Source organism: Myxine glutinosa, chromosome 7, assembly GCF_964187855.1.
Source record: "Myxine glutinosa chromosome 7, kmMyxGlut1.1, whole genome shotgun sequence".
NCBI classification, from domain to species: Eukaryota; Metazoa; Chordata; class Myxini; order Myxiniformes; family Myxinidae; genus Myxine; species Myxine glutinosa.
The window spans coordinates 4,172,397-4,200,317 of record NC_136267.1 but is presented as its reverse complement, the minus strand read 5'-3'; the positions used below and the strand labels follow the sequence as shown (position 1 = coordinate 4,200,317).

Below are 27,921 nucleotides of genomic sequence, written 5' to 3'. Positions count from 1 at the left end.
ACACTCCATGTGTTCCACACTCCATGTATTTCACACAACAATTCTCCATACACCTGTTGTTGCACACCTGTGCAATCACACCTGGTGCCACCTGCACCCTCCTTCCATCCTGGACCATTTGGTCAACACAACACTCATCACCATCACTCACTCAAACACTGCTCCATACACCTGTTCAGTTGCACACCTGTGCAATCACACCTGTTCCTTACACATGGCATCATCTAAACTACCTGTTGCCCTGCTAACTTAGTGCTCCCCGTCTTCCCTTTAAACTAAGCACATACCACGTCATTATCCTCCACTCTAATCTATCTGCGTCCCCACTACAGGTATCATTGTCACTACCTAACCTTACCGTTACCTAAGGTCATCTTCTCGAGATCCGTATCATTATATCCTAACCCTCCCGGGCTAGTTTTCACTGCCATAAACCCCATAACTCTAGTGCTCCTTTGCCCCCGCTGTGAGAGATGGCAGAGTTGCCATCCCACCACATCGGGTATCTTCCACTACCAATTTTGCACATCAAATTTCAGCCAATTAAAAATTTGCCAATCACTACCAATCGTCTGCCAATCCTCACTCTGCCAATCATAAAATTTTGTTTTTCTAATTTTGGGGCCAAAACACTATCATCATCATCAGTCTTCTCACTAGTGCCTCTCGGTGCGCCAATTCACTTCTAAAGCTCGGCTTCGTAAAGCCGAGCAATTAATGCGGGTTGTTTGGTGCCGGCGGCTGGATACGTCCGGCACTCGGTGCAGGGAAGGAGGTTTACCCGGGCCGAGATCCCACCCACCACCTTGGCACGGTGCCATCCAATGGCCCGATCTCGACCTGCCGGAACGCCTCAGCAAAAAAGGGTCGCCATGACGACCCTTCCTATCGGGCTGCCCGCTCCGCCTAGTGGAGCACGGACGCGGCCGTTCAGAGCGAGGCCCAGCGTGGATCGCGTATGGCGGTTCTTTCGAAACTGCCATGGTTCGGCTCCCCGCTGGTCCTCGCGGCACGCGAAGCTGCTCGGCGCGCACCGAGGGTCCGATTCGGCTATAAGTCGCTCTAACCGCTAACCCGGTTACCGTCGATGCTTCACCTGCATGCTCACACGCATACGCTACCCCTTTCACCCTCACCGAGCTCGGTGCTCCAGCGCCGCCCGTACACCCCGCGTACTTCGCTATTGCACTCGTTCTTTCGCTCACAGACTTGGTCACACACCTGACCACCGCACACCTTTGCACACACTCGTTCGCACACCTCACCAACACACCTCTTCACGCCCCCTTCTCGGTCACCTCCTCTGTGACAACCACAGGTGTGCTCTCACTTGCACACCCAACCACGTGCCTCACTACCAACTCCAGCGTGCATTCCCATACGCGTTCTACCATTCCAGGTGTGCATCCTTCCATTCCAGGTGTACATCCTCGCTCACCTGCCACAACCAACTCACGCTGCGTGTCACTCTTACTACTCTCACCTCCACACTCGGTCGCGCACTCACCCTTACTCTCGACAGCGTACTCTTTCCTCATGCACCCGTCCGTTACACACCTTTCTCGCGCATCCTCTTGCGCACACTCTCTCGTTACACCCTCTGTAACACTCACCACAGGCGTGCATTCTCCCTTACTCTTGACAGCGTACTCTTTCCCCATGCACCCGTCCGTTACACACCTTTCTCGCGCATCCTCTTGCGCACACTCTCTCGTTACACCCTCTGTAACACTCACCACAGGTGTACACTCTCTCGTTACATCCTCTGTAACACTCCTCACTACGCGCTTCCATGTGCTCCCTCGCACACGCGCTACGACCAACTCACTCTCGACAGCACACTCACTCCTCGGCGCGCACTTTTTCCTCACACACCCCAGAGTCGGACATTCTCACACACCTCCTCTCTCGTACTCCGTACCTGTCGCACACTTCACCAACAGCCTCTCACGAACACCCGGATCCAAATCAACCCCCAAGCCGACTGAAGCTCCCCTCACATCATATACATTTCCACGTATATCGCCACTCACCTTGGCACCTCGTCTCCGCACCTCCTTCGCCAACTGCAAACTCTTTATTTCGTTAGTGAGCACATAATCACGATTTGAGCACCGACCTTGTACATAATCCATCACCTCCTCCTGTATTTCTCTCTTAGTTTCTGTCCGTCTCTTCTTAATTTCACTCACCCCCTCTTCCACCACCTTTAACTTTTGCTTCACCTCTTTTATCTCCCGGTGCGTCTCCTCAATCTCGTCCTCTAAGGCTACCTTGACCGTCTATGTGCGTCCTCACCTCCCGGTCCTTCGTCTCCATTACTTCTGTCACCTCGTCCAACCTCGTTGTCAGTCCCTCACGTACCATCTGACATTGCCTCTGTGTCGCTATTAAGTCATTTTTAATGTCGTTTTGTGTCGCTTTTAACCCTCCTAGTACCGCAGTGTTCCTTTGAACCTGCTCCACTAACTCCGTCTGTCCCACCGTCAGCTGTTCCACCTCCTCCGTCAGGTCCTCTATGCCCCCTTGTAACTTTGCTGTCCCATTTCTCACCTCTTTCTCCATACGCTTTTCACCTCGCTTTACCTCCTCGCGTACCACCGAGACCTCCTCGCTTACACCTCGGCGTATCTCCTCTTTCATCTCCTCCATCTCCTTAGTAGATGCCACCCTTATCTGTCCCAATTCATCCCTCTGAGCATCCAATTTACCTTCTAACCCGATTTTCACCTCCTCTATCTGGTTCCCCATCTGTTTGATTTCCTGGGCGGATTGCTCCCCTATTGCCCGCAATTTGTCTTCCATCCTATTTTCTAGCCCCGTTAACCCATTTTTCACCCCCTCTATCTGATTCTCCTGGGCAGCCATTCTATTTTCCACCCCCGTTAACCCATGTTTCACCCCTTCTATCCCATTGTCTAACCCCTCAAATTTCTTGTCTAACCCCTCAAATTTCTTGTCTAACTTCCCAATTTGGGCACTGGTACCCCTCACTTCGTCCCTCATTACCCCCATCATTCTGTTTTCCATTTTTTTACTATCAGCCCTCGCTTCGTCCCTCATTTCTTTCATTTCCCTACTTCTTTTTTCGTTGTCGCACTTCGACTCCGCCATATATTCGCCGAACCGTGCCATGAACTGCTGCATGTCAAACGGCTGCATGTTAAAGCCCGCTGATACAGCGGGCTCGGCTACCGCACGCTCGTACGAGGCGCCATTCTGCGCCTCCCCAACCACGTGCGCGAGAGCGCCATCTTGCGCGCCTGAAGCCTCGTGCGCGAGGGCGCTATTTTGCGCGCCTGAAACCTCCTCAACCACCTCCTCATTGTTCTCCTCCCTCTGATCCTGGGTTACTCCTAACCCCTCCTCTAGTTCACCCACCTGCATCCGATCGCCTTGACTAGCCATGGCGCGATTTCAAAGTTCGGGTTTTTCTTTAAAACAAACCAAATTTCGGCCGCTCCAAATTTTGACCAAATTTTTTTTTTAGATGTTTTAAAAATTTGGTTCGGGCCTCGTATCTCACACCCAGACACCAATTGTTACTGCCAATTGTACAATTGGTGTTCCAAAATTTGGGCTAAATAAATTTAGTCCCAGGTCCGAATCCGACACTCCTGACACCAATTGTTACGGCCCGCGGATAAGATGTTGTGTTTGCCGAGCGGATGGCCCCGCGGTCGTACAGTTACCCCGACTAACCCGATTCCCGAACGTTGGCCGGATCGCGCCACAGATATTCAAAAGGGAAAAGACTATGGCGACACGGATGTGAAGAAGAAGCAGACAAAAAGGTTGGAAATACGAATATAATTTATTTGCTATTTACAGGCTCAAAAAAACCAAGGAGAAGGAAAGATAATAAAATAATATACAGAAGATATTAGAGACACAGTGCAAATTCCTTATACAAGCTTAATTAAATACCCAGGACAGAACAAACAAAACAAACTCACGTACACAAGAGGAGTGGAAAGGCAGGAGGTGGATGGCTGGAGGGAGAGGAAGGTCCAAGGGATCGGCACGATCGGCGCGTTTAGCAGCCACCGTTCCTTCGCGGCCCTGCTCAAAACTGCCGTCCAGGCCCCAAGCGGCTGTTGTTGCTGCTGTGGCCGCCGCTGCTGCTGCTGTTGTCTGCTGCTGCGGCGGTGGACGTCGCGCGCTTTTCCAGGACTACAACAGGCTTCTTGCTGTTAACTACTGCTCAGTCCAACCTTGGCGAGCAAGGCGACGAATAGCAGGCTTTGTGCTTTCCGGGATGTCCTCTCCTTGGATGTTCTCTATGTTCTCTTTCTTGGTCCAACCACTCTTTCTCTCTCTTGGTCCAATCACTCCTCACCACCGACCACTCTTTCTCTCTCTTGGTCCAATCACTCCTCACCACCGACCACTCTCGACCACTCAACGCTACCACCTTGCTTCTTGCGCGCGCGCCTTTATAACGCCTCCGGCGATCAAGCCGCCGGCCTTCAGGACACGCCCATCGGTGTGCTCACCTCGGCCCTGGTTGGTCGCGCGACCCTCTGGCTCCGCCCTTGATGACGACGGGCGGGCGCGCCCTTCTCCCCCGACCCGAGCACATGTTCAATGGTGGTTTTGGAGGGGATGTAATTGGCAATCGAGGCTTGGCAATGATGAAAGGGGGGTGTGAAAGGAATCTACTCTATTTCACTTGGTGCAATGGAGTGTCATCTTAATGGGAGACAAGGCCTTACCCTAATACACATAATAAAGATATAACTATCGAACAGGGGTATTCTATGATTGGCTGACGTGTATGCTTTATGGACTAATTATGGGACGCCCTTTGACCTTTACACTACGGAGGTATTTACAAGGAATCATTACATTTTACAGAGGGTGATATTTACAACAATTTACTATACAATACAACACAATAAAAAAACACAATCCTCATTTCCGCAACTATATATATATATATATATATATATATATATATATATATATATATATATATATATTCACCTTCTGCATGGTTTTTTCCCTCCACATTCCCTCTTCCATCCTTAAACTTTTTCTGGGGGCTCACATCATAGCGATCGCCAACAACACGTACAATCTGGGAGTCCTTTGTTCTAATGCGCAAAATCGTTGAGATATTTCACAGATAGCTCCTCAAATTTAAGACTGCCAAGTTTGTAATATCGCTGAACGAAGGCCGTTAGATCAATGAAAAAGCCCATCTTTGACCCCACAGCTGGCAGTTCCTCAAGTTCCTTCCATTGAGGTCCCATTGTGGCTTTAAGCATTGTGGAATAATCAGACTGGTGATGTGTTTCCTTTCCTCATTGGGAAGCCAGGTGGATGTAGCTTGTTTGGAGTAAAGAGTGAATTTGTATATTGAGCTCTCATGGGAAATGGCATCAACTTTCTCCTTACCTTGGCTCTCATCAAAATAGAGGCTGTGGACTACGGAACTCTCTTCAATGTACAGGTGTTTAATTTGCTGGAGTGTCGATTTCTTCTTTGTCTTTTCCAAAAATGTTTTTGGTTTTACTGGGTCAACCTTTTCAGAGTCTGCTTGCTTTGCTCTGGCAAGTGCATCCTGCTTTGCTCTGGCAAGTGCATCCTGCTTTGCTTCCATCAGCTTGGCCTGTTGCGATGTTCACAATGTCATCATTCGAATGGACAAAGGGATTTATCATCTTTTCCTTCACAACAGTCCTGATGTTTTGCACATGTAGATCCCTCTCGGAAGTGCTCGCTTCACCCGTTCGCTGGGGATCCAACACACACACACACACACACACACACACACACACACACACACACACACACACACACACACACACACACACACACACAGTGTTTTCTCAGATGTTGCTGTATTAACGTGTTTTCTTTGTCAACATTTGCTATTGGTTACATCATGTAGGTTGTGCAGAACTACTATTGCGAAACAAACTCGATTTTTGCCAATTTTGTGATTCTGCTCATCGACACCAAGTGGTTATCCCTAAAACCTGTGGACCCATCCAACATTCTTTGATTATTAAAACCTTTGTCATATAGTAATTTTATGTTTGCGTAATTTTGATTACTTTATGTTCATTGGCTTGCTTACAGCAAGGCTATTTCTACCCAAGACCCCTATAGTTTCACCTACCTCTTCTGAGCATGAACTTTTGACCTCTAAACCTGCACGAAGTGACCGCATCAAATAATTTCCCTTCCAACTTGTGGCCCTAAACCCTTTATAATGATATCGAAAATGTTGGTATAGAGCAATGGGAACATAGTGAAACAATCAATTATATATCCTCTACCCCAAATTTTGTCACGTGACAAATTTATAAACCCAGCTCGATGACAACTTTCACAAGAAAGTTGACTGAGCAGGCCTCCCTAAACATGTGTGTCCTGGTCCAATCTACCATAAAACAAACAAGAACTGGGGCAATTTGACCGTCGCCAATATGCCTCCGCGTATTCACTGCCCATGACAATGGGTAGATGCTCTCGTTGACTGTCCTGAAAATAAACAAGTTTGATTTAAATCCCTTCAGCTGTTCTCAAGTATCACATTTTTACCAGGCATGACAGATTTCACATCGGTCATTGAAGCGGTTTCGGAAAAGGTATTATTTTTTTTTTTTGGCTTTCAAGCTCCCAAACCTCGTGACGTATGACATCAAAAATGTACACTCTGCATTTGTATGGGTCAGGGTTCACATTTGTGAAGTTTTGTGTTGATCGGATATGGTTCATTTTTCTATCCAAGATGGCTGCCAATCCACATGACCTACGACGTCATCATTTAAAACCATATGCAGTGATGGTGTTAGATGGCATTTGTAAAGTTTCGCATCGATAGGGTAAACGGTTTCTGAGATATAATTATTTAATATTTTCCTTCAATCCAATATGGCTGCCACACCATGTGACTGATGACGTTTTCGTGATCAACTTTTAATCGCCATGCCTAGTCGATGACACACGTAACGTTTGGAGTCGATCGCTTCGGTGGTTTGGGAGAATGTGTTTTTTTGAGGTTTTTGATTAATCCAATTTGGCTGCCAAACCATGTGACCTATCATGTCATAACTTGAATAATTCAATAAAAATGGGTCAGCGATCATGTGATTGCAATTTCAGATTTTTAGGATAAGGCATTCAATTAAAACATGTATGGCCGATGATGTCATCATTATCATGCTTTTGTTCCCCATTTGGAGTACTTGACCATGTGCTGAGTTTCAAATTTTTTCATTCAGCGTTTTCCGAGAAATATTTTTTTGAATTATTTGCGTTTTATCCAAGATGGCTGCCATACCACGTGACCTATAACGTCACAATTATCATAAAAACATTTTACATGGGCATCGCTCCGACCCTGTAAGTTTTGTCTCAATCGGACGTGTTTTTTTGTTTTTCTTTAAATGTTGAGGGCTGCAGTTACGGGCGTATAGTCTTCATCCAGGTGAGGCCTTAAATAAAAGAGCTGCATTGATATAAAAGTGAAAAAAGAGGGAATAGTCTTAGAATTTTGGAGGAAGTAAAAAAAATCTGCCTTTTGAAAAGGGGAAGGTCGTACGTGTTTGGAAATACATGGGAAGGTAAAGAGTTCCTGGGTTTGGCAGTGGTAGGGAAGAAACAAACATCATAACGAACCACCCTCGAGTTGCCAATGGCCACACAATAATCATGGGATGTAGTGGCTTGTCGAGTAATCCGTGGTCTCGCTAATAGCGGAGGTACATAAGCAGCGAGTTATTAGGAGCAGAAACCTATGGTAATATCTGTAGAAAAGAGCAAGAGCCAAATTTGTGGCGTAATTTGAATGGGCCGAGTGTTTGGTCAGATTGGGAGAGTTGATAAGTCGGATTACTTTGGAATCAATGTTGTCCAGTAAGTATGTGGAGCTAGAACCTCCCCAAACCAAGTGTCGTGTAACATTCTGATGTGAAAGCCTCGGATGTTTGAAGTTTGTTCGCAGCGCTGCTCTTGAATTTCTGCTGAGATCTCCATTCGATTCTCTCTCTTGTACAGGCCCCAAGTACCGACGGAGGCCAAGTTGTCTCAGACGGTACACAGCGAACTTCTACCAGCCCAGCCGGAACCCGCAGCAAGTCCACGAAAAGGTGGTTCAATATTTTGGCACCACACAGGCCGACACTCCCCCCTCTTCCCTCTCTTGGAGATTTCCTCCTCCCCTCCCCCATTTTTGTAAAGGTTTTTTTTTTTTCCTCCTCCCCTTTGTAGTAAAGACTTCCCCCTCTTCCACCTCCCTTTGCAGTAAAAGGGCTCTCCTCCACTCTGCCCCCTTTGTCATATAGGGTCCCCCTTCTTACCTGACTGGCCGTTTTTTTGTTGAGACCTAATATTTTACTTTACTTTACTTACTTTTTCAGTAAAACAAGTTAATTTCTTTGTTTAATTTTGCCATTTGATACAGCAAGGTCTTCAAACTAGCTTCACGGAATCTCTCTTACAGTAAATTGCTTTTTGTGTTTTAAACTTGGGTATATCTCCCCCACCCTCCACCGCTCTCTCTCTCTCTCTCTCTCTCTCTCTCTCTCTCTCTCTCTCTCTCTCTTGTCTCTGTCTCTGTCTCTGTCTCTGTCACTCTGTCACTCTGGTTGTTATCTCCTTTTGCGGGTTTTAGGAGGTGGGAGGAAGTTATCCTAGAACTCAAAATGTCCATCTCCTTTTTCCGTAAAGGATCATTGTTCATGAGCCAGATTGTGAAACTTCATTCTCATAGCTTCGTTCCAAGGGATCTTTTCAGAATCCTCACTGAACCTCTGACGGCCTCCACTTGTACAATGTCTAAAGAAAGTCTACACCTCCTTTCAAAATTTTCACCTTTTGTTGCCTTGTAGCCTGGAATTAGGATGCATTAAATCAGACCTTTCCACCTTTATTTACACATCGTAACCCACAACGCAACGATAGAAGGGAAAATAGATGGAGCTAAATACAGAAACATCCTATAGGAAAACCTGCTGCCCTCTGAGTGGGCCCAGTCAGTCTCAACCTAAAATCCAATCGAAAATCTGTGGCCTGACTTGAAGATTGCTGTCAATCAACACTCCCCACGCAACGTGACTGAGCTTGAACAGTTTTTACAGAATAATGGGAAAATATTGCCTAATCAAGGTGTGCAAAGTTGGGGGAGACCTATCTCAACAGACACACCTGTAATTGCTGTCAAAGGTGCTTCCATCAAGTATTAACTCAGGGGGGAGGAAACGTATCCAACCAAAATATTCTCGTTTTGTATTTTTAATTAATTTTTTGAAATTTGTAGAATTTGTTTTTCACTTGAAGTTGTGGGTTACGATGTGTAAATAAAGGTGGAAAAAGACTCATTTAATGCAATTTATTTCCAGGTTATAAGGTAACAAAAGGTGAAAACTTTGAAAAGAGGTCTAGACTTTTTATCGGCACTCCAGCTCATTTGTTGTGATATTCCCCGGAATGATCTTTAAGTGCTCAGTGAGGGTTTTCCTGATCATCCCTGTTGCTCCGACCATCACTGGTACAATTTCAGGTTTCTTCAATTTCCAATTCCTCTTGAACTCATTTTTCAGATCCTGGTATTTGAGCATTTTCTTGGTTTCTGAAGCATTTAGTCCAAAGTCTTCGGGAACCGAAACCTCAATCACCAATGTTGACTTTTCCTTTTTGTTTGAGCACGATGTCCGGAAGCAATATTCGATGTCCGGATTCCGATGTCCGGATGTCCGATTCCGATGTCCGGAAATTAAGGCTTTCATCCGCAGCTCGATGGAATACTGTTCTCCCCTATGGGCCGGTGCTCCTGCCTCACACCTAGCTCGGCTTCACGCTGTTGAAACCAAAGCTTTCAGAATTATTGGAATCTCCCGCGATGAAGCTATCTCTGAGGGCCTTTCACTCACTCACCGCAGGCAGGTAGGTGGTCTTTCTGTCTTCTACCGACTCCTCTCCGGCCTTGCACCCCCAGCTCTCTCTGTGCTCTGTCCCCCAAATATTCCTACAGGTCGCACAAGATCTGCCAGCAACCCTCTGATGGTTAAACTGCCGAAATCTCGGCTCTCTGCTCACCTTCACTCTTTCATTCCTCTTTTCTCCCGCCTCTGGAACAAACTCCCTCACTCCCTTCAATCCCACTCCTCCCTCCAGGTCTTTAAAACAGCTGTTCACCACCATCTCTTATCTTCCCCCATCCAAAACCTTGATCTTTTCTACCCCCGCTAATTCACCCCAGATCCACCTTGTTTGAAATTCCAACTTCTTTCCTGGAAGTCCTGGCAGTGTCCATATGTTTTATACCTCTCCCACCGCCCCCTTCCCATGCCCCCCCCCCCCCCAAAGCCCTCGCCCTCTCTCAGATCTCTCGATGTCTCCATGTCTCTCGGTCCCTGCTCTCAAATGTTGTGTTTGTGTCCTTCCCCCTCTCTCCCCATCTTGTCTACCGCTCCCGATGTTATATGTTTTATGTGTCGGTTTGTCTTTCTGTGTGATTAATGTTCGCTCTTTCACGAGCCTCGATCTTGTATACAAAAAAAAAAAAAAAAAAATGCTCCACCTGCAATGTCCACACTTGATAGGATCATCTTGTCATGCGTGAGCACCATGTGTTCATTTTCAAGGATTGGATTTGGTTTGTGTTTCCATGATTGTTCTGGAACCGGAATGTTGAAGTGTTTACAGATGTGCCAGTGGATTACTCGACAGACGGCATGTCTTTCTGTGTACAACTGTTCTGATATTGAGTTGTATTTTTACATCCTGGAAGGTGGTGACTGGTACTTTCTGTTTCTACTCCACAAAACCTGCATTTGTCCAATTGGCTCAATCCCACCATTTTGTTAGAGCCATTGGTGTGGTGTCCCTGATCTTGGGTATTTATGATGATTCGTTCTCCTTCCCAATTAATTTGACCTCATCTTAGCCATTCCAATGAGGCTTCTTTATCAATCCCTGTTCTGTCAACCTCTTTTTTTTCTTTAAAAAAAAATCTTCCTGCTCTTTTGTCATTCTCCCATTTGTCAGAGTATACAACAACAACCACAACATGCATTTTAAGGCCATTTTCCCTGCTAGAGCAGGGTTAGCCTTGCGGTCCCCATGACAATCTTCTCCATTTTGCCCTATTTTCTGCATCTCTCCTTGTTAACCCCCTTGCCCGCATTTCTTCTTCCACCATCTTTAGCCAAGTCTTTCTCGGTCTTCCCTGTCCTCTACTTCTTTCTACATTCATTTCCATCACTCTTCTCAACCAGTCACTTTCATCCTTCCTCAACACATGACCAAACCATCTCAACCTGTTCCTCTTCACAGCATCAATCACAGGCTCTATTCCCATCATCTTTCGCAATTCATCATTTGTCTTCCTCTCTCTCAACGATACTCCGTGTCGTGAAAATCAAGCTCAGACACGACTTGACCTCTGGGTAGGTTTAATATCATTTAGATCTGAAGTACATCCTGTAAAAATACATTCATGCAACAGGCATTAAAATCAGAGTATTTCATGAGCAATGGTCGGTCGATTCAATATGGCAATGGTCCAATAGAGAGGACAGTCAGCGCAGCATTTAGGGGCGTACATACCATTCAAACTACAGGACTATGTCACAGTGAGTTCCGCTGGAGTGTCCGTGCGCCCCGGTTGTCCCGGGTCTTATAGACGCCCCTTTTGAAGCGAGCACACCCTGGGTTCACCTTGGTATAATTTCACTACATTCTCCCCGCCGTTAGAACTATACTGCCGCTCGGCAGGTTGCAAGCAAGCATCAGCAATAATCGAATGGGTCACGTCAATCCACGTCAGTCGGTCCACCCGTAGCGGTCGGGGCGGCGAACTTCCCTGCCAGTTCGTGTTCGGAATCTACCGGGCACGGCGTCCCAAAGCCCGGAGTCCCCCGCGTCGGAATAGCCGCCGGAGGTGGGAGTCGGAGGGGGCGCCCCAGCGCCTTCGGGCACGGGAGTGGGGAACGACGGAAGTAACGGTGGTAGTTCCATAGGGGAAGCTTCGGTAGAGTCCATAGACTCGTAGACGGGTTCGTCGATATCCCTGTCGTCGTCCCCACATGGGGCGAGATGGCGTATGGAGACGGTAGACTCGCGGCCATCCGCCGTTAACACGCGAGCATGCTCGGGATTAGCCTGGAGGACCTGCACCTTGTCAACAAGGGGGTCGTACTTGCTAGCGCGAACCGCTCGTTTTTGATAGGCGGGCCCCGGTTCAGCGAGCCAGCTGGGTAAAGATTGGATACTGCCGGAGCCTCTAGGGTGGTGGAACAGTCGTTCGTGAGGACTCTGGTTGGTGGCGGTACATAGGAGAGCCCGGATCGAGTTTAGAGCGGCAGGTAGCGACCACGCCAATTTATCGAGGCCTCGGCCGAGGGTCCGGAGGCTCAGCATGACGGCCCTCCATATAATCCCATTTAAGCGTTCGAGCTGCCCATTCGCTTGGGGCCGGTACGGGGTGGTGTAGCTCGAAGCGACATTATGCTGGAGCAAGTAGCCCCTCACCTCCTGGGACAGGAACACCGCACCCCGATCGGTATGCACGTAGGCCGGATACCCGAACATAGAAAACAAATTCTGCAGGCACCGAATAACCGTGGCAGCCGACATATCCCCGCACGTGTAAGCAAAGGGGAATCGTGAATACTCATCGACGATAGTGAGCAGATAGCGAGAGTTGCTCGACATTGGCAGCGGCCCTTTGAAGTCCATCGCCAAGCGCTCCCACGGTCTAGTAGCCCTAACGAGTGTCCCCATAGGAGGGTTATAAAAACGCGGTTTGAGTTCCGCACAGATCGCGCAATCACGGCAGATGCGGCGGATGTCCTCAATCGAGTACGGCAGATTGCCCTCGCGCACAAAATGCGCGAAGCGCGTTACCCCGGGATGACACATAGTGCCGTGCAAAGTGTGCAGCCCCTCCAAAGTTCCAACCCCCGCGCAAGTGGCCGGCCTCGATAAGGCGTCAGCGACCAGGTTATCCTTCCCCGGGCGGTATTTGATGGTGTAGCAGAAGTCAGCGAGTTCGATACGCCAACGGGTGATTTTCTCATTCTTAATGCGCTGAGCATGTAAGGTGTCGTACATAAACGCAACGCTCTGTTGGTCCGTGACGATTTGGAAACACCGCCCAAGCAGATACGGCCGCCATCGCCGAATTGATTCGACGATCGCGTACGCTTCCTTTTCGACAGACGAATGCCTCCGCTCGGCGGAGGTGAGAGTCCGCGAGAAGAAAGCCACAGGGCGGCCCCCTTGGGAGAGAGTCTCCGCTATCGCATGATCTGAGGCATCACTCTCCAAAACGAAAGAGGCACTCTCGTCAATCGTCGCGACAGCGGCGCCAGCGATGTCGACTTTAAGGCCCTCGAAGGCCGCCAGGGCGGCCGGGCCCATGGGGAAAGTGTCGCAGGCCACGAGGGGGCGGAGCTTCACGGAGAAATTTTGCACCCACTTTGAATAGTGGGCGAACAGCCCTAGAGCGCGTTTCAGCGAAGCCCGATCGCTAGGCGGAGCCATATCGAGCAAAGGGCGCAGACGCTCCTTATCCGGAGAGACGGAGCCATGGGTCACGGTGTACCCCAAAAGGTCTACCGTGCGTAGAGAGTATCGACACTTAGCCGCATTCATGGTTAGGCGATATTTCCGCGCGACCTCGAGGAAGCGTTTCAGATTAGCGTCGTGATGCTCCTGGTCATACCCACAAACCGTAAGATTGTCCAGATAGACAAAGACATCGGTCAAATTCTCCTTCGCAACGAGGTCATCCATAGCCCTCTGAAAACAAGCGACTCCGTTAGTTACCCCAAAGGAAAGTCGCGTGAACTGGTACAACCGCTGACCTGATTCAAAGGCTGTAAAGACGCGATCAGCCCTAGAGATGGGGACTTGATGATACGCACTACGCAGATCGAGAGTGCTATAAATGGAATACAGGGCCACCTGGCGTACCAGGGCGTCCATCCCCGGTAAGGGGTAGGCATCCAGCTGTGTAAAACGATTAATCGTCTGCGAATAGTCTATTACCATGCGCCGGCAGTGGGCCTCACTCCGCACCACTAAGACTTGGGCCCGCCACGGTGACCTATTGTGTTCTATAATACCGTCCTTTAAGAGCAGGGCCGTTTCTTCCGCAATGAATTGCGCGTCCGCGCGAGAGTAGCGCCGCAATTTGACGGCTACAGGGGTACAATCAGTGGTCAGGTTGGGGAACAGTGAGAGAGGCTCCATGTCCATTTGAGCGAGGGCGCACACAGCGAGCGTGTCCGGCCCACCGAAGTCTATTTCCAAACGTCCATGCCGCTTAAGGAAATCAAGTCCTAACAGAACGTCAGCGCATAAAGCAGGTAATACCATGAGATACACGTCCGGGAACGTGCGTCCCTTTATCACAAGTTTCAATCGACACGCCCCTTTTGTGCTCAACCGAAGTTCCTGAGAGGCCATGAAGATCTGGCGGGTTGTCCCGAGAACCGGCCACCCATGTTGATGCACGAGTCGCTGATCGATAAAACTATCCGTGGACCCCGTGTCAATCAAAGCTTGCGCAAAAACGCCCGTGACCGTGAGCGGAATGATGGCCTGCGCAAGGCCGGCAGACCCGGCAGGTATTGTACCAGCCGGGCGAGAAGATCGCGCCTCGCGGGTGGATCCCACGCCGGCTGCAATCCTTCGGGCAGCGTCGGCAGGTTGGGCCTCAGCAGGAGCATTGAAGTCAGTTGGCTCATCAGCAGATTCATTTGCTAGAGTGGGTGTGTGTAGGTCGTAAGAGCCGCCGCCAGATGGCGCTCGAGTCACGTGAGAAAGATCTCTGCCGTCTGCAGATTCATATGCCAAAGTGGGTGCATGTAATTCGTGCTGCGTTTGCCGCACATCGAGAGGAGTTTCCACAGCAGGAGCCTGTCGCTTGTTTGAAGTAGGCGTTCAAACGCCAGTCAAGGTCGGTCGCGCTGCGGCCGGTCGCGTTCGCGCCATTTGTTTCGGCGGCCCGGTGTATCTCACCAAGGTCGGGCATGCAGCCAGAGGCCCGCGAGAAGGAGAGCGGCTCATCAAAGCCGAGTGAGGCGCCCCCTCCGGTGCTCGATCCGTTGGCTCCGCAATGAGCCCATTCAAGGTCGCGCGGGGACGCGTGCCCCAAGCGGCCTTCCTGCAGACCTTTGCAAAATGGCCCTTGGTGGAGCACAGGTGGCATGTAGCCTCCCGAGCCGGGCATTCAGAGCGAGGGTGCTGCCGATTCCTGCAAAAATAACATTTTGCATACCGGTCAGGCCGTGGCCGGGCAGCGGCGGCAGCAGTGAGGCCGGAAGCAGAGTTCGCTTCAGCAGCACCCGGAGTCTCGGCCGTGGTGGTCGGTTCCTCCTCCGTATCCTCGGCGGTAGCCCTCTCCGGTCGCGCGAGTTGAGAGGCCCCTGCCACGACTCGTGGGTGATCGTATGTGGTGGATTGTTCTCGGGCATCTGTATATACTCGCGCCAGCCGTAGTGCTTCCGTAAATGTCAGATCCGCGACCTCCAGGAGTCGGAGCCGCAAGACCCCAGAACTAATTCCGGAGATGAATGAATCTCGGTGCAAGTCGTCCTGCACTTGCTCGTGGGTCCGTACGTCCTGCACGCAGTCCGCCAACAGGTAGCGCAACTCCTGCGCGTAGCGATCGATCGATTCAGATGGTTGTTGTCGCCGCTGGGAGAGTTGATGCCGGCCGTGCACAGCGCTCCGTGTTTTTACGTATAAGTGCTTCAGCTCGGCTAGTGCCGTAGCGTACGTCTCAAATCGAGCTATGTTCCGGAACTCCATCAGAACGACTCCTCCTCATCTGAGCAAGTAAAACCTCAGGATGCATTGGTTTTTGTAGAATAGTTTATGAATAGTTAGAAGTTTCCTTGTTTTGGTATCTCAGTCGTTGATCTGCGATTGTGGCCTGTTTATAATTGCACAGCGATACTGGAATACTGGGACTGCAAGTTGGTTTATAACTTTGATTTTGTTCATTGGAGAGAGAGATGACTTCAGAATTAGTCTTATTCTGCGTAGGTGCTCTGCTGATTATTTTACACATTTTGTGTTGTACCTGGGGCCCTTCTTCTATTCCGAGGTATTTCTAAGATGCTTCATTTTCTAGTTCCTGTATTTTTGTACTTTCATCGATTGAGATATTGTTTGTTCTTTTTGTTTTACCAGATAGAGATGTGCATTTGGCGCATTTGTCAAGACCAAATTCCATTTGAATGTCCTCCGAGTAGCGCTTTGCTAGATTGAATTGATCTGCCAATTTCTTATCATCCAGTGCGAAGAGTTTTAGATCATCCATGTACAGTAGATGGGTCACCTTTCTTGGCTCTTTGGTCATTTTCCTGTTGCACGTTAGATTGTATCCATGTCCTTGTTCATTGATGAAGATACTCAGTGGGTCCAGAGCCAGACAAAACAGGAGGGGGGAAAGGCTGTCACCTTGTAAGGTACCACAAGTAAGATCTATATGCAAGTAAGATTGCAAGATGTAAGATACCTTGTAAGATCTCTCCAATGTGAAACCAGCTGCATAGATTAACAGGTGTGTGTGTGTGTCTCAATACGCTCTTTGCAGACTTGCGATCCCAAAAGGTCATTTTCCTCGTCTCGTTGACTGCGCACATTTCCACTATGATACCGTGGATTTTGGGGCGATTCAGGTGAGATATCTTTGGCTTTCGCTACACCTACGGAGGGGTGGTGTCATGTGATAAGTAGTGAAAGGTATGAATGATCAGAGAGTTTGGGTGGTGCATGTACTGAACGTCTCTGGCCAGTTTGTTTGTTTGTTTATTTATTTATATAAAAACACATGTCACCTCCTCATTTTTCTTTATTACCTCCACCACCGAAGGTGGATGGACGTTATGTTTTCACCCCTGTCTGGCCGTTTGTCTGTCTGACCGTTTGTGAACAAAATAAGTTACGGACGGATTCGGACGAAATTTGGCAGAGATTTAGCATATGTGACAATGACGAAATGATTAGATCTTGGTGAAGATCCGGATTCGGATCCAGCTATTAGAATTTTTTTTCGTGATTCTTCACCATTGGGAGATAGGGACAAAAACGATACATAGCAGGATATCTCAAAAAGTTGTGGATGGATTTGGACGAAACGTGTTGGACAGGTTGTGTGTGTGACAAGGTAGAATCAATTCAATTTTGGTAAAGATCCGGATCCAGCTAGTATAATTTTTAAAGTGATTCTTCACCATTTAGTGATATGGCCAACCAGGTGGAGGTATGCTCTCTACTGAGTGCCGTTCTAGTTATTTTAGTTTTCCTAGTAATTTTGAGGAAGAATAATAATACTGTAATTTTCCGAATGTAATACTCTTTCACCAAAATGTGTAAGTTTAGGTGTGTATTATACATGGTAACAAATGAAAAAGTTTTTTTTTTGCAGCAGTAGCAGTTCAAAATCTGAATGAGAATAGCTACTCCTGAACATCATTTCCAACATGTGTTTCTGTCGTGTATTTTTTTTTTTTTTTTTAATTTTGAAGGCTCCAGGCACGGACGATATAGTCCTCATCGAGGCCAGGTCTAAAAGTTTGGTGTATTTTTGATCGTCTTTAGGAGATCAAAACAGCACCACACCACACCCTCTTTAAGCACTGAACGAAGTGTCTGTACTTGACCGTAAACAGCCAACGCGGCTTGATTGTGATTGGGTTAGATTTCATGGTGCATTTTAAAATCGATCTTCCAACAACAAAACATGATAGTCCGTGGGCTGAGTAGGGTTTACATGCACCCCCCCCCCCCCCCCACAACTTAACTTCCCGGGTATGTCCATGTACCCCCCACCCTAGGGGTTAGGAAAAACCATGTTAACAGAAAAAAAAACTCATTCCCAAGGTACCTCCCACGCATATTTTGATGTTACCCCCCCCCCCCCCCCCCCTGTGTCAGTGATTTCCGAAAATTAGGGGTAGGCGAAATTCAAATGGCCATAACTTTTTACCTCGTCATCCTATGGTTGCATATGACCCCTCAAAATGTTTGTCCTGGGACACTCTTTACAATGATATGTGTTATATGCAAATGAGGTCACTAATGAGGTCACCAGAGGTCAAACTATGAGGGAATGAGTTTTTTTCTGTTAACATGGTTTTCCCTAACCCCTACGGTGGGGGGTACATGGACATACCCGGGAAGTTAAGTTGGCGGGGGGGGGGGGGGGCGCATGTAAACCCTACTCAGCCCACGGACTATGATATTTACATGTATGCAGTGAGGAAATATTACAACTGGGTTATGAGAACGTTTCGTTTCCGGCCGTGATTTCAATAGAGATTATCAATCTTTTCAATTTTTTTTTCTTAAATTTTTCCATTCAATTTTTCAATTTCTTTTTTTTCAATTTTTCATTTCAATTTTCAATCTTTTCAATTTTTCAATTTTTTTTCTTACATTTTTCCTTTCTTTTTTTTCAATTTTTCAATTCAATTTTTCAATTTTCAATATTTTCAATTTTTCAATTTTTTTTCTTACATTTTTCATTTCTTTTTTTTTCAATTTTTCAATTCAATTTTTCAATTTTCAATCTTTTCAATTTTTCAATTTTTTTTTCTTAAATTTTTCCATTCAATTTTTCAATTTCTTTTTTTTCAATTTTTCAATTCAATTTTTCAATTTTCAATCTTTTCAATTTTTTACTTTTTTTTCTTAAATTTTTCCATTCAATTTTTTACGTTTTTTTTCTTAAAATTTTCCATTCAATTTTTTTATTTTTTTTTCTTACATTTTTCCATTCAATTTTTCAATTTTCAATCTTCAATTTTTCTATTTTGTTTTCTTAAATTTTTCCATTCAATTTTTCAATTCAATTTTTCAATTTTCAATCTTTTCAATTTTTCAATTTTTTTTTCTTAAATTTTTCCATTCAATTTTTCAATTTCTTTTTTTTCAATTTTTCCATTCAATTTTTCAATTTCTTTTTTTCAATTTTTCAATTCAATTTTTCAATCTTTTCAATTTTTCAAATTTTTTTTCTTAAATTTTCCATTAAATTTTTCAATTTCTTTTTTTTCAATTTTTCAATTCAACTTTTCAATCGTGATTTCAATTTTCAATCGATTTCAATTCGAACGCGATCAGCGATTTTATGGACACTCTCACATTCTTTTCATCGAAGGGTTACTTTGAGCGCAATATTGCAAAAGTCTACGTGCGTATTGGACTCGCACGTGTTAACAAATAAATGTTTTTCTTGACAAACTTGGGGGTATTATATGGCAAAGTAGGATAATTATTTTTAAAAGGAGAGTAATCATTGGCTTGGAAGATCATGATTGTTGGATTTGGTTTGGAAGATCATGGCTAACAATCTTTCAATAGTAGGGAAGAAGGTTTTTGAAATGATTGTTGGCGACTTGTTACGGTATTTTTTTATTTTTGGAAATATTGTTTTTGTGGATTTCTTATCCCATAAAAGTTTTTCCTTCTTCTTTTTCGTTTCCAAAAAAAGATTTCACAATTTTTTTCTTCTTCTGCATCTCTATGATTTTAACAAGAGTTTGGATTTATTGTTTGGATTTTCCTTATGCCACAACCACATCATTAGTAAGAAGTGGCATCACTGGTATTCCTGAAACAAATGGAGTGAGAAACCTGATATTTATCAGACATGTCGATAAATAATGAGACTGTGGACTTGATTTTGCAAAACGTTATAAGTGTGGCGACAAACGTTTGGGACAAACTACGTCGTATCCGATGGGGCATGGTATATGAGCAGGTTTCATTTATTTTGATTTTGAGGAAGTTTTTGATGATGTATCGTGGGAGATGTCTCTCTGAGGCATTGCATGGCCTTGCCAGTCCGTCGCTAGTCCACTCGTATCGCTCGATGCCGGCGTGCCCACATTCAACCTGGTTGTGTTTTGACTTGCAACCGATTGGACTTGGATCCCAAGCTGTTGGCATGGTATGGGCCCAGCAGTGGGTGATGTATAATGAAGCTTCTCATCCTACGGATGGGACATTAAGCGTTATCTGCATTAATGCCCACAACTTGTGGCCGGGAAAGGAGAGGGGGTTGTTATCGCCTGCTTTTAAGATTACAGTATTGTGGTGGAAATGAAGAAGAAGACGAAGAAGAAGAAGAAGAAGAAGAAGCGCCTTCATTGGCGTGGGGCATATTGGATGCCTATTTAGGGGTGAGTGCTCGGTCAGAGATGGGGTCAGGATCTTGTCTGCTGAATGAGTTATGCAGAGATGAGCGCTGGATCTTATTGGTAAGAAGTGACTGGGATTCATGACTAATGTTGAAAATGCTTGGTTTTGCTTTATAATGCTTTATTAGATTTGTAGGACTGATTATATTATTGCCTGTTGTGTAGGATGCCAAATATCGATTTGAATAAAGCCTCGTATCTTGAAGTGAGGTCTGGAAGCTTTTTCAATACAAGTATTCACAAAGAAAAGGCCGAGTTTATCTTTTGTTTCGACATAAGTGGCCCGCCATTTTTTATTCTACGACGAGGAGACGGACACACACCTACACAACCAGAGGATTGATTTATTTTACTTTGATAGTCAATGGGATGGATGATTATCATGTTCTGTGCTTACGCTGTATGGATGGATTTCTTGGAAGAGTAAATTAATTTTCAAATGATCATTCTTCCAGCTCTCTCTTGTCGAAGACTACGGGGATGGCAGTAAGAATGGCCTGGAATGTTCTTCCGACGCCAGCTTCTGCATCCTGGTTATCTGCCAGGTAAGCTCGCGCTCACAGCCACGCAGTGAAAAACATTCCACGTCACGTGCTTTTCAAAACTCTTGAACTAAGCACACAATTGGTAAAATGAGCATGAAGTAAGGCATGGACGTGGCATACAAAATAATGTGGTACGAGTAATGATTTTTTCGGGACATGCTGTTGTCCCACTGATGCGGTGTCCCTGCACATTCGGGGAGAAATTTGTAATTTGTTCAGGGTGCCGGCAAAACTCGCCTCCTCATCACGAATAACATTAAATATCCCGACATTTTGTAAGAATATAACCACATGATTCTGGAGAACCATACAGACTTGCCTGATGTACAAATAATGTAAGCGATGAATATTGTCATTTGTGGTGAATGGAAGCAAAATTGCGTATACGGACCATGTGACCAGAATTTTCCAGACATTACATGTCGCATCTTATACAGGGAGGGACTCTAGATGTAGCGTATTGCTTTGGGCTAATGGTTCTGTCCATTTTACCACTCCCATAATCCTGACTTGTTTTGGTGGAGTTCCCCCTCCCCAACACTCCTCACCCCCTCCCGCCCCTCCCCCTCCCCAACACTCTCCCCCCCCCCCTCACTCCTCACCCCTTCCTCCTCACCCCCTCCCCCTCCCCAACACTCTTCCCCCCTCTCACCCCTCACCCCCCCTCCTCACCCCTCCTCCCTCCCCAACCCTCTTCCCCCCTCCCCACCTCCCTCCCAATACTCCCCCCATCCTACAATCCTCGCCTGTTTTGGTGGAGTTCCCCCTCCCCAACACTCTCCCCCACCCTCCCCAACCCTCCTCACCCCCTCCCGCCCCTCCCCCTCCCCAACACTCTCCCCCCCCTCCTCACTCCTCACCCCTTCCTCCTCACTCCTCACCCCTTCCTCCTCACCCCCCTCCCCAGCACTCTCCCCTCCTCACCCCTCACCCCCCTCCTCACCCCCCCGCCTCACCCCCCTCCTCCCTCCCCAACCCTCTTCTGCCCCTCCCCCTCCCCAACACTCTCCCCCCCTCACTCCTCACCCCCCTCCTCACCTCCTCCTCCTCACCCCCTCCTCCCTCCCCAACCCTCTTCTCCCCTCCCCAACACTCCCCCCCCCCCCTCCCCAACACTCACACCTCCCTCCCGCCCATCCCCCCTCCCCAACACTCTCCCCCCCACCCTCCCGCCCCTCCCCTCTCCCCAACACTCTCCTCCCCTCACCCCTCACCCCCCCCTCCTCACCCCCCTCCTCCCTCCCCAACACTCTTCCCCCCCACCTTCACCCCAATACTCTCCCCATCCCACAATCTTGACTTGTTTTGGTCAAGTTTTCCCCCAACTCTCCCCCCCCCCCCCCCTCCCACCCACCCCTCCCCAACACTCTCCCCCCCTCACCCTTCACCCCCTTCCTCACCTCGTCCTCCTCAGCCCCTCCTCCCTCCCCAACCCTCTTCCCCCCTCCCCACCTCCCCCCCAATACTCTCCCCATCCTACAATCCTGGCCTGTTTTGGTTAAGTCCACATTTACCTTTGATGTATTTTCATAAAATACTTGATGTTTTATATAATTTAAAATGTCGCTTTGCTTGCGGAAGGCGAGAGACAAAATACCTTTCTCGTGTTGGAGTCACCTCGATCACTTCAGCCGTGTTTGGTTGGGCAACAGTTTAACATTGTTTTTCGAGGGGAAGATGAAGAAGACCAAATTGGCGATTTAGCAATCTCCCGACGTGGTGTTCTAGTGTATTCTGGCATCTTTTAAAGTCTTGGTACTTCAGGAAATGCTCGAGAATAAAAGGTGTGGCTTTTAAAAAGTTTATATTCTCACTCCATATTATCTTCCCAACATATAACTTTGATGTGGAGGCCATGTTTTGTTTTCCCAGGATCATCCCTCCATACTGTGCTCCATGATGGGTGTGTGTGCTCCTCTGTGTCCATCGTCCTTTATTCTAAATGGTTTCCATCCTGTTTAATCCGCTACATTCAAGCTCAAAGTCCTGATTCTTCTTCATCCATTCTGGATTATTAGTTAATCTGCAGCCCGTGCTTGCTGGTTGCATCATTGCTGGGGGTGCGGCTGTGCCGTTGTTGCAGTGCCCCCTCTTCACAGTGAGGTGGGACTCATTTTGCTAACTTCGGAAGGATTACACGCTGAGTCAACCCACCTGGTGTTACTTAACGGCACAACAGCCAACTTGACAGTTAATCTAACACCAGGTGTTCATTCTGGGAAGACGGCCTTATAAAACAGGTATACCACTTATAGTTAAACAGACACAGAGTTTTGTTCCAAGTAAATCGATTTATGAGCTTTCCAAACAATCATCAACATCATCATCATCATCATCGTTTTGTCGCCGTTTCCATGATTGCATGTGTAGGCCATGATTCATCGAATGTCGCTTTCCGGGCTGCACATTCCGTTGCTTGGCCTCTTGTTAGTCCTGTAACTCTGACATCATCTCTCAGCAACTCATTCGATGTTTTCCTCAGATGGCCTCCACCTCTTCTCCCCAGTTCCTTCTCCCACCCCACTAATCAGTGCGTCTGTTTTTGTTGTATTCACTTTCAATCCTCTGGCCTCCATTCACTCCTTCCATATTGTCCACAACTTCTACCCTGACTAACTACTCTAACTAACCAAGTCATCAGCATACAGCTCCCAAGGAAAGTCTCCTCTGAGTTCCTGTGATATGGCCTCAAGAACCATGAATTAACAAGATTGGGCTCAACACTGACCCCTGGTGAACACTCACTTTCACTTCAAAATCCTCACTCTGCACTCCATTTACCCTCACAGAAGTGTTTGATCCATCACACATCGCTATGACTACCCTGACTAACCAATCGTCTACACGTAACCTTCTCATCCATCATACATCACCATGACTACCCTGCCTAACCAATCCTCTACATGCAACTTTCTCATCCATCATACATCTCCATGACTACTGTTACGGATTCGTCACTTCCGTTGTTGTGGTTTTCATCCACTGTAAACATTTTTGATTCCATGTATTATTATTATTGTTGTTTGAGGGAAATAGCAATTATTATTGTCAAAAGGTAAAAAGGTTAATGTGTTAAATGAAACCGGAACGACGAAGAAGAAGAGAAAAGAAGGCGGAGCGAGTGGAGTCGGACAAGAAGCATCGTTGCTTTGCGGTCTGGAGCGAACATTGGCGAGCAAGAGTCACGAGTGAACTTTGGGTTTCCCAGGAAAGGGATTCCTGCGACAGAGTTGTTATAGCTGTGACAGATTAACCTGCGTGTCAGGTTTTGCGATTGATTCCGAAGAGAATCATCGAAGGGCCGTTACGTCTCGAGAACGGGCCGTCGGCCATTTTGACTCGCGTGCTTTGCGCATCGAGCAAGGTTTCTTTGCTTCGTCATCCGTTTTCACCGCTTTCAGACGTATCTGGTGTGTGTGTGTGCAACGTGGCTTTTGAAGATTAATTTGCGGTTCGCCGACTGTGAGCCGTGGAACGACCATACCCGAGGGTGTGATTTCCCCGTCGCCTGGAGGGCGCCTTTGGATTTCCCAGTCGCCTTGAGGGCGCCTTTACGCAGCTTTGGCCGCGTGACTGTGACTATCATCCAAACGGGATTCTTGTCTCGATTAGACATCGTTCTGACAATCGATGGAGCGGATCGACTTTGGCTTGAAGCCGGAATCAACAACTTTGGGTTTGAAGCCGGGAAAGAGACATTGGGAATGTTCTTGTTTCACTCACTTGGAGCACAGTGAGTTATACAGACTTGGCATTTAATATGGAATATTTTTTTTTTCTTGACTTGGGTTTACTTTCTGAACCCGGTATATCAATCTGGTGAGTTTCTTTTACGCTTCGGTGATTTCTTTGTTAAAAGAACCATGTCACTGATTGTCTGTCGCAGCAAGAAGTCAATAACAGGATTATATCACAGGTGGCGTGACAAAATGTACGGACAGGTACATTTGACGATTGGCTTCACAATCGGGTATATAAGGGTTGTTGCGTTCTGTATTAGTGGAAAACAACTGCTGCACGTCTACAAAAGTTACTGCCGCTTCCCCTGGAGATGGTCCGTCAACTCGACAATGCTGTTTGTCATTTAGTGGTAGCTTTACGAAATTCCGGCATGAAACAGCGTGCTATTGCTCGGCAGTATGGCATCAATCAAAGTCAGGTGTCAAAGATCCTGAAACGAAATGCTCAGAGAGGTGTCCCTACTCCAATACCGAGGTCAGGACGTCCCCGCAGAACCACAAGGAAGGATGATCGCCAGCTGCACCGGTTAGTCCGCAATGGCCGTACCAAGTCAGCTAATCGGCTTAGGGCTGAGTGGCAGCAACTGACAAATGTGCCTGTATCTAGAAGGCTAGTCAGCCAACGACTGGTTCAAGCAGGCTGTCGTGCCAGGCGTCCCCTGAGAAAGCCACGCCTGACCAGACAGCACCGCCAGCGCCGATTGCAGTGGGCCAGAGAGCACCGTCAATGGCAGCCAGGACACTGGAATCACGTGATCTTCAGTGGCAAGTCTAGATTTCTGGTCTATCGTCAATATGGCCGCGTCCGAGTGCGCAGACAAGTGCATGAAGCCTACAACGAAGATTGTATAGTGCCAAGAGTCCAAGCTGGAGGTGGTGGGGTGACCGTTTGGGCTGCTTTTCATGTAGGGGGCAAAACACCTGATTGTTCTGAATGGAAACCTGAACCAGTTCAAGCACAGGGCCATTCTGGAAGAAACATTGCTTCCATTTGTTCGTGCAGCCTTTCGAGGAAACTTTGTCTTCCAAGATGACAATGCACGGCCTCATCGTGCTCGCATGATCCAACACTTTCTTGCTGACCGTGGTGTAGAGCATATGGAGTGGCCTGCCATGTCCCCGAATATGAATCCGATAGAGAACTTGTGGGTAGAATTAACGAGTCAAATCGACCACTTGGACCAGCAGCCGACCTCTGTGCGTGAATTGCAGCAGGCTATTGTCACTGCATGGCAAGCGATTCCTGTCCAAACCGTGGCAAATCACATGAACAGCATGCCTCAACGTGTACGTGCTCTCCTGAATGCTCGTGGGGGTTACACGAAGTACTAAACTGTAATTTTACTGTCCGTAATCCCAATCGTAATTTAGCTTTTGTTTTTGTTAAAAAAAATTTTTGGCTAATGTGCAAAATAAAGATATACTTCTGGAAAACGCACAGAAGTTTAACACAGTACTGTCCGTTAATTGAGTTCGATATCAGTTTACATCACTTTCAAGGATCAATTTATTTGCTTCGAAATGTCAAATGTGGTTTTTGTTTCTTTTAAAGGTCACATTAACAAAATCTAGAATAATTTCAACATAATTCCAATGAACTTTTGGTTCTAAGACATCTTGAAAAGTAAGTTCACCCCCACAAAAAAAATATTCCATATTAAATGCCAAGTCTGTATATTACGAAACTGATGGTACCATCAAAGGATATATTGATTGTACTTTTGATTACTATTGTTGTGGTACTGTTATTCTTGTGTGATCTTAATACAATATTTGTTTGTTGGTAACAATTGGTGTGGGTTCACCATTGATCTTTGACATACAGAATAACACATTTTTTCTGCCGTGACTCCTCTCGGGGCTCGGAGGTACACCGTGACCAGGGGGTTGGGGAGGAGCACGTAACACTACCCTGACTAACCAATCCTCTACATGTAACCTTCTCATCCATCATACATCACCATGACTACCCTGACGAACCAATCCTCTATACGTAACTTTTTCATCCATCATACATCGTCATGACTACCCTGACTAACCAATCCTCTACACGTATCCTTCTCATTGACCATTGCACCTCTTCCCGAGGCACTCTGTCAAAACGCCGTCTCCAAATCCAAAAATATAAAGCACAATTGTCTCTTCTTCCCAGATTTTTTTTCCTGTATTTCCCTAATTATAAAAATTGAACCTAACGTGCCCCTTCCTGTTATAATGCCAAATTGTATTTCATGTTTATTAATACTCCGTGTTATCAATTTATCGATGACTCTGAACCACTTTCATTCCATGTTCCAGCAGGTTCAAACCCCTATAATGACCCCAAACTAAGGCATCACCCTTCCCTTTATAAATATTCACCATTACATTCTTCAACCAGTCATCTGGGACACTTGTCTCCCTCATAATCGCATTTACCAATTTTGTGATGAAATTTAATTCAGTATCACCGGATGCCTTCAGCATCTCTGCGGCAATACTAGAGCTGCCCATCGCTTTACCATTCGTCATTCATCGATTGCTTCCTTCACCCATTCATTCTTTATCTTAGGTGGACGGGCTTTTCACCTCGTTGATTCCATCTGGGTGAAGATCCGGATCTCGACATGAGAATTTTTTTTTTGTCATTTTTCACCATTGAAAGATCAGGCCAAAAAAGGATATATATATATAGCACGATATCCCAAAACAATATGGACAGATTTGGACGAAACTTGCTGGACTGAGTGTGTTACAAGGCCGAATTGATTAGATTATGGTGAACATCCGAATCCGGATACGAGAATTAAAAAAGAATTGAAGTGACTTTTCACCATTGAGAGATGAGGCCGAAAACGATATAAAGCCTGATATTTCAAAAAGTTGTGGACGGATTATGGCAAAACTTGGTGGACGAGTTGGTAAGGTGACGATAACAAGCCGATTAGATTTTGGTTCAGGTCCGGATGCAGAACCGCTAAAACCCCCATGTGGAGGGCTTGAAACCCCAACATGACCAACACCAGATTAATATAGTAAATATATATATATACAGTCACATGAAAAAGTAAGTACACCCCATGTAAAGTTTTGACTTTTTCAACATATTTCAACATACAGCTATTTGATCTTCATTTCAACAATATTGATAGATAAAGGTGATATAATATAACAAATATCATGAAACTTTTACATTTTGTAGTCCATTGTATAATTTAAATAAACATGAATGCAAATTTCGCATGTGGAAAAAGTAAGTACACCCCTACATTTATCACTACTTCAAATACCTAGAATTAGAATCAGGTGCACCAGCTCAGGTGCAAATGATTAGAACATCGTTAGAGACGATCTTGGAGGAACCTGTCTTATTTAAACCTCACACATTTAGTTTGGTTTGCTCTTTGTTGTTGAAGTGTGTGGCATCACCATGCCTAGATCAAAAGAGCTCTCTGAGGCCTTCAGAAAGGTTATAGATGCCTA

At 46.5% G+C, this 27,921-nt stretch overlaps 1 protein-coding gene across 1 annotated transcript in view; it reads left to right on the top strand.

Moving 5' to 3' along the window:
- LOC137430936 (uncharacterized) overlaps positions 1-27,921 on the top strand; it is a 194,215-nt gene that overhangs the window by 81,746 nt on the left and 84,548 nt on the right. The window contains exons 5-7 of the mRNA XM_078781254.1: positions 8,011-8,102; positions 16,565-16,649; positions 20,630-20,719. Of these exons, the coding sequence (XP_078637380.1) occupies positions 8,011-8,102; positions 16,565-16,649; positions 20,630-20,719 (267 nt within the window). The remainder of the gene's footprint in view (positions 1-8,010; positions 8,103-16,564; positions 16,650-20,629; positions 20,720-27,921) is intronic.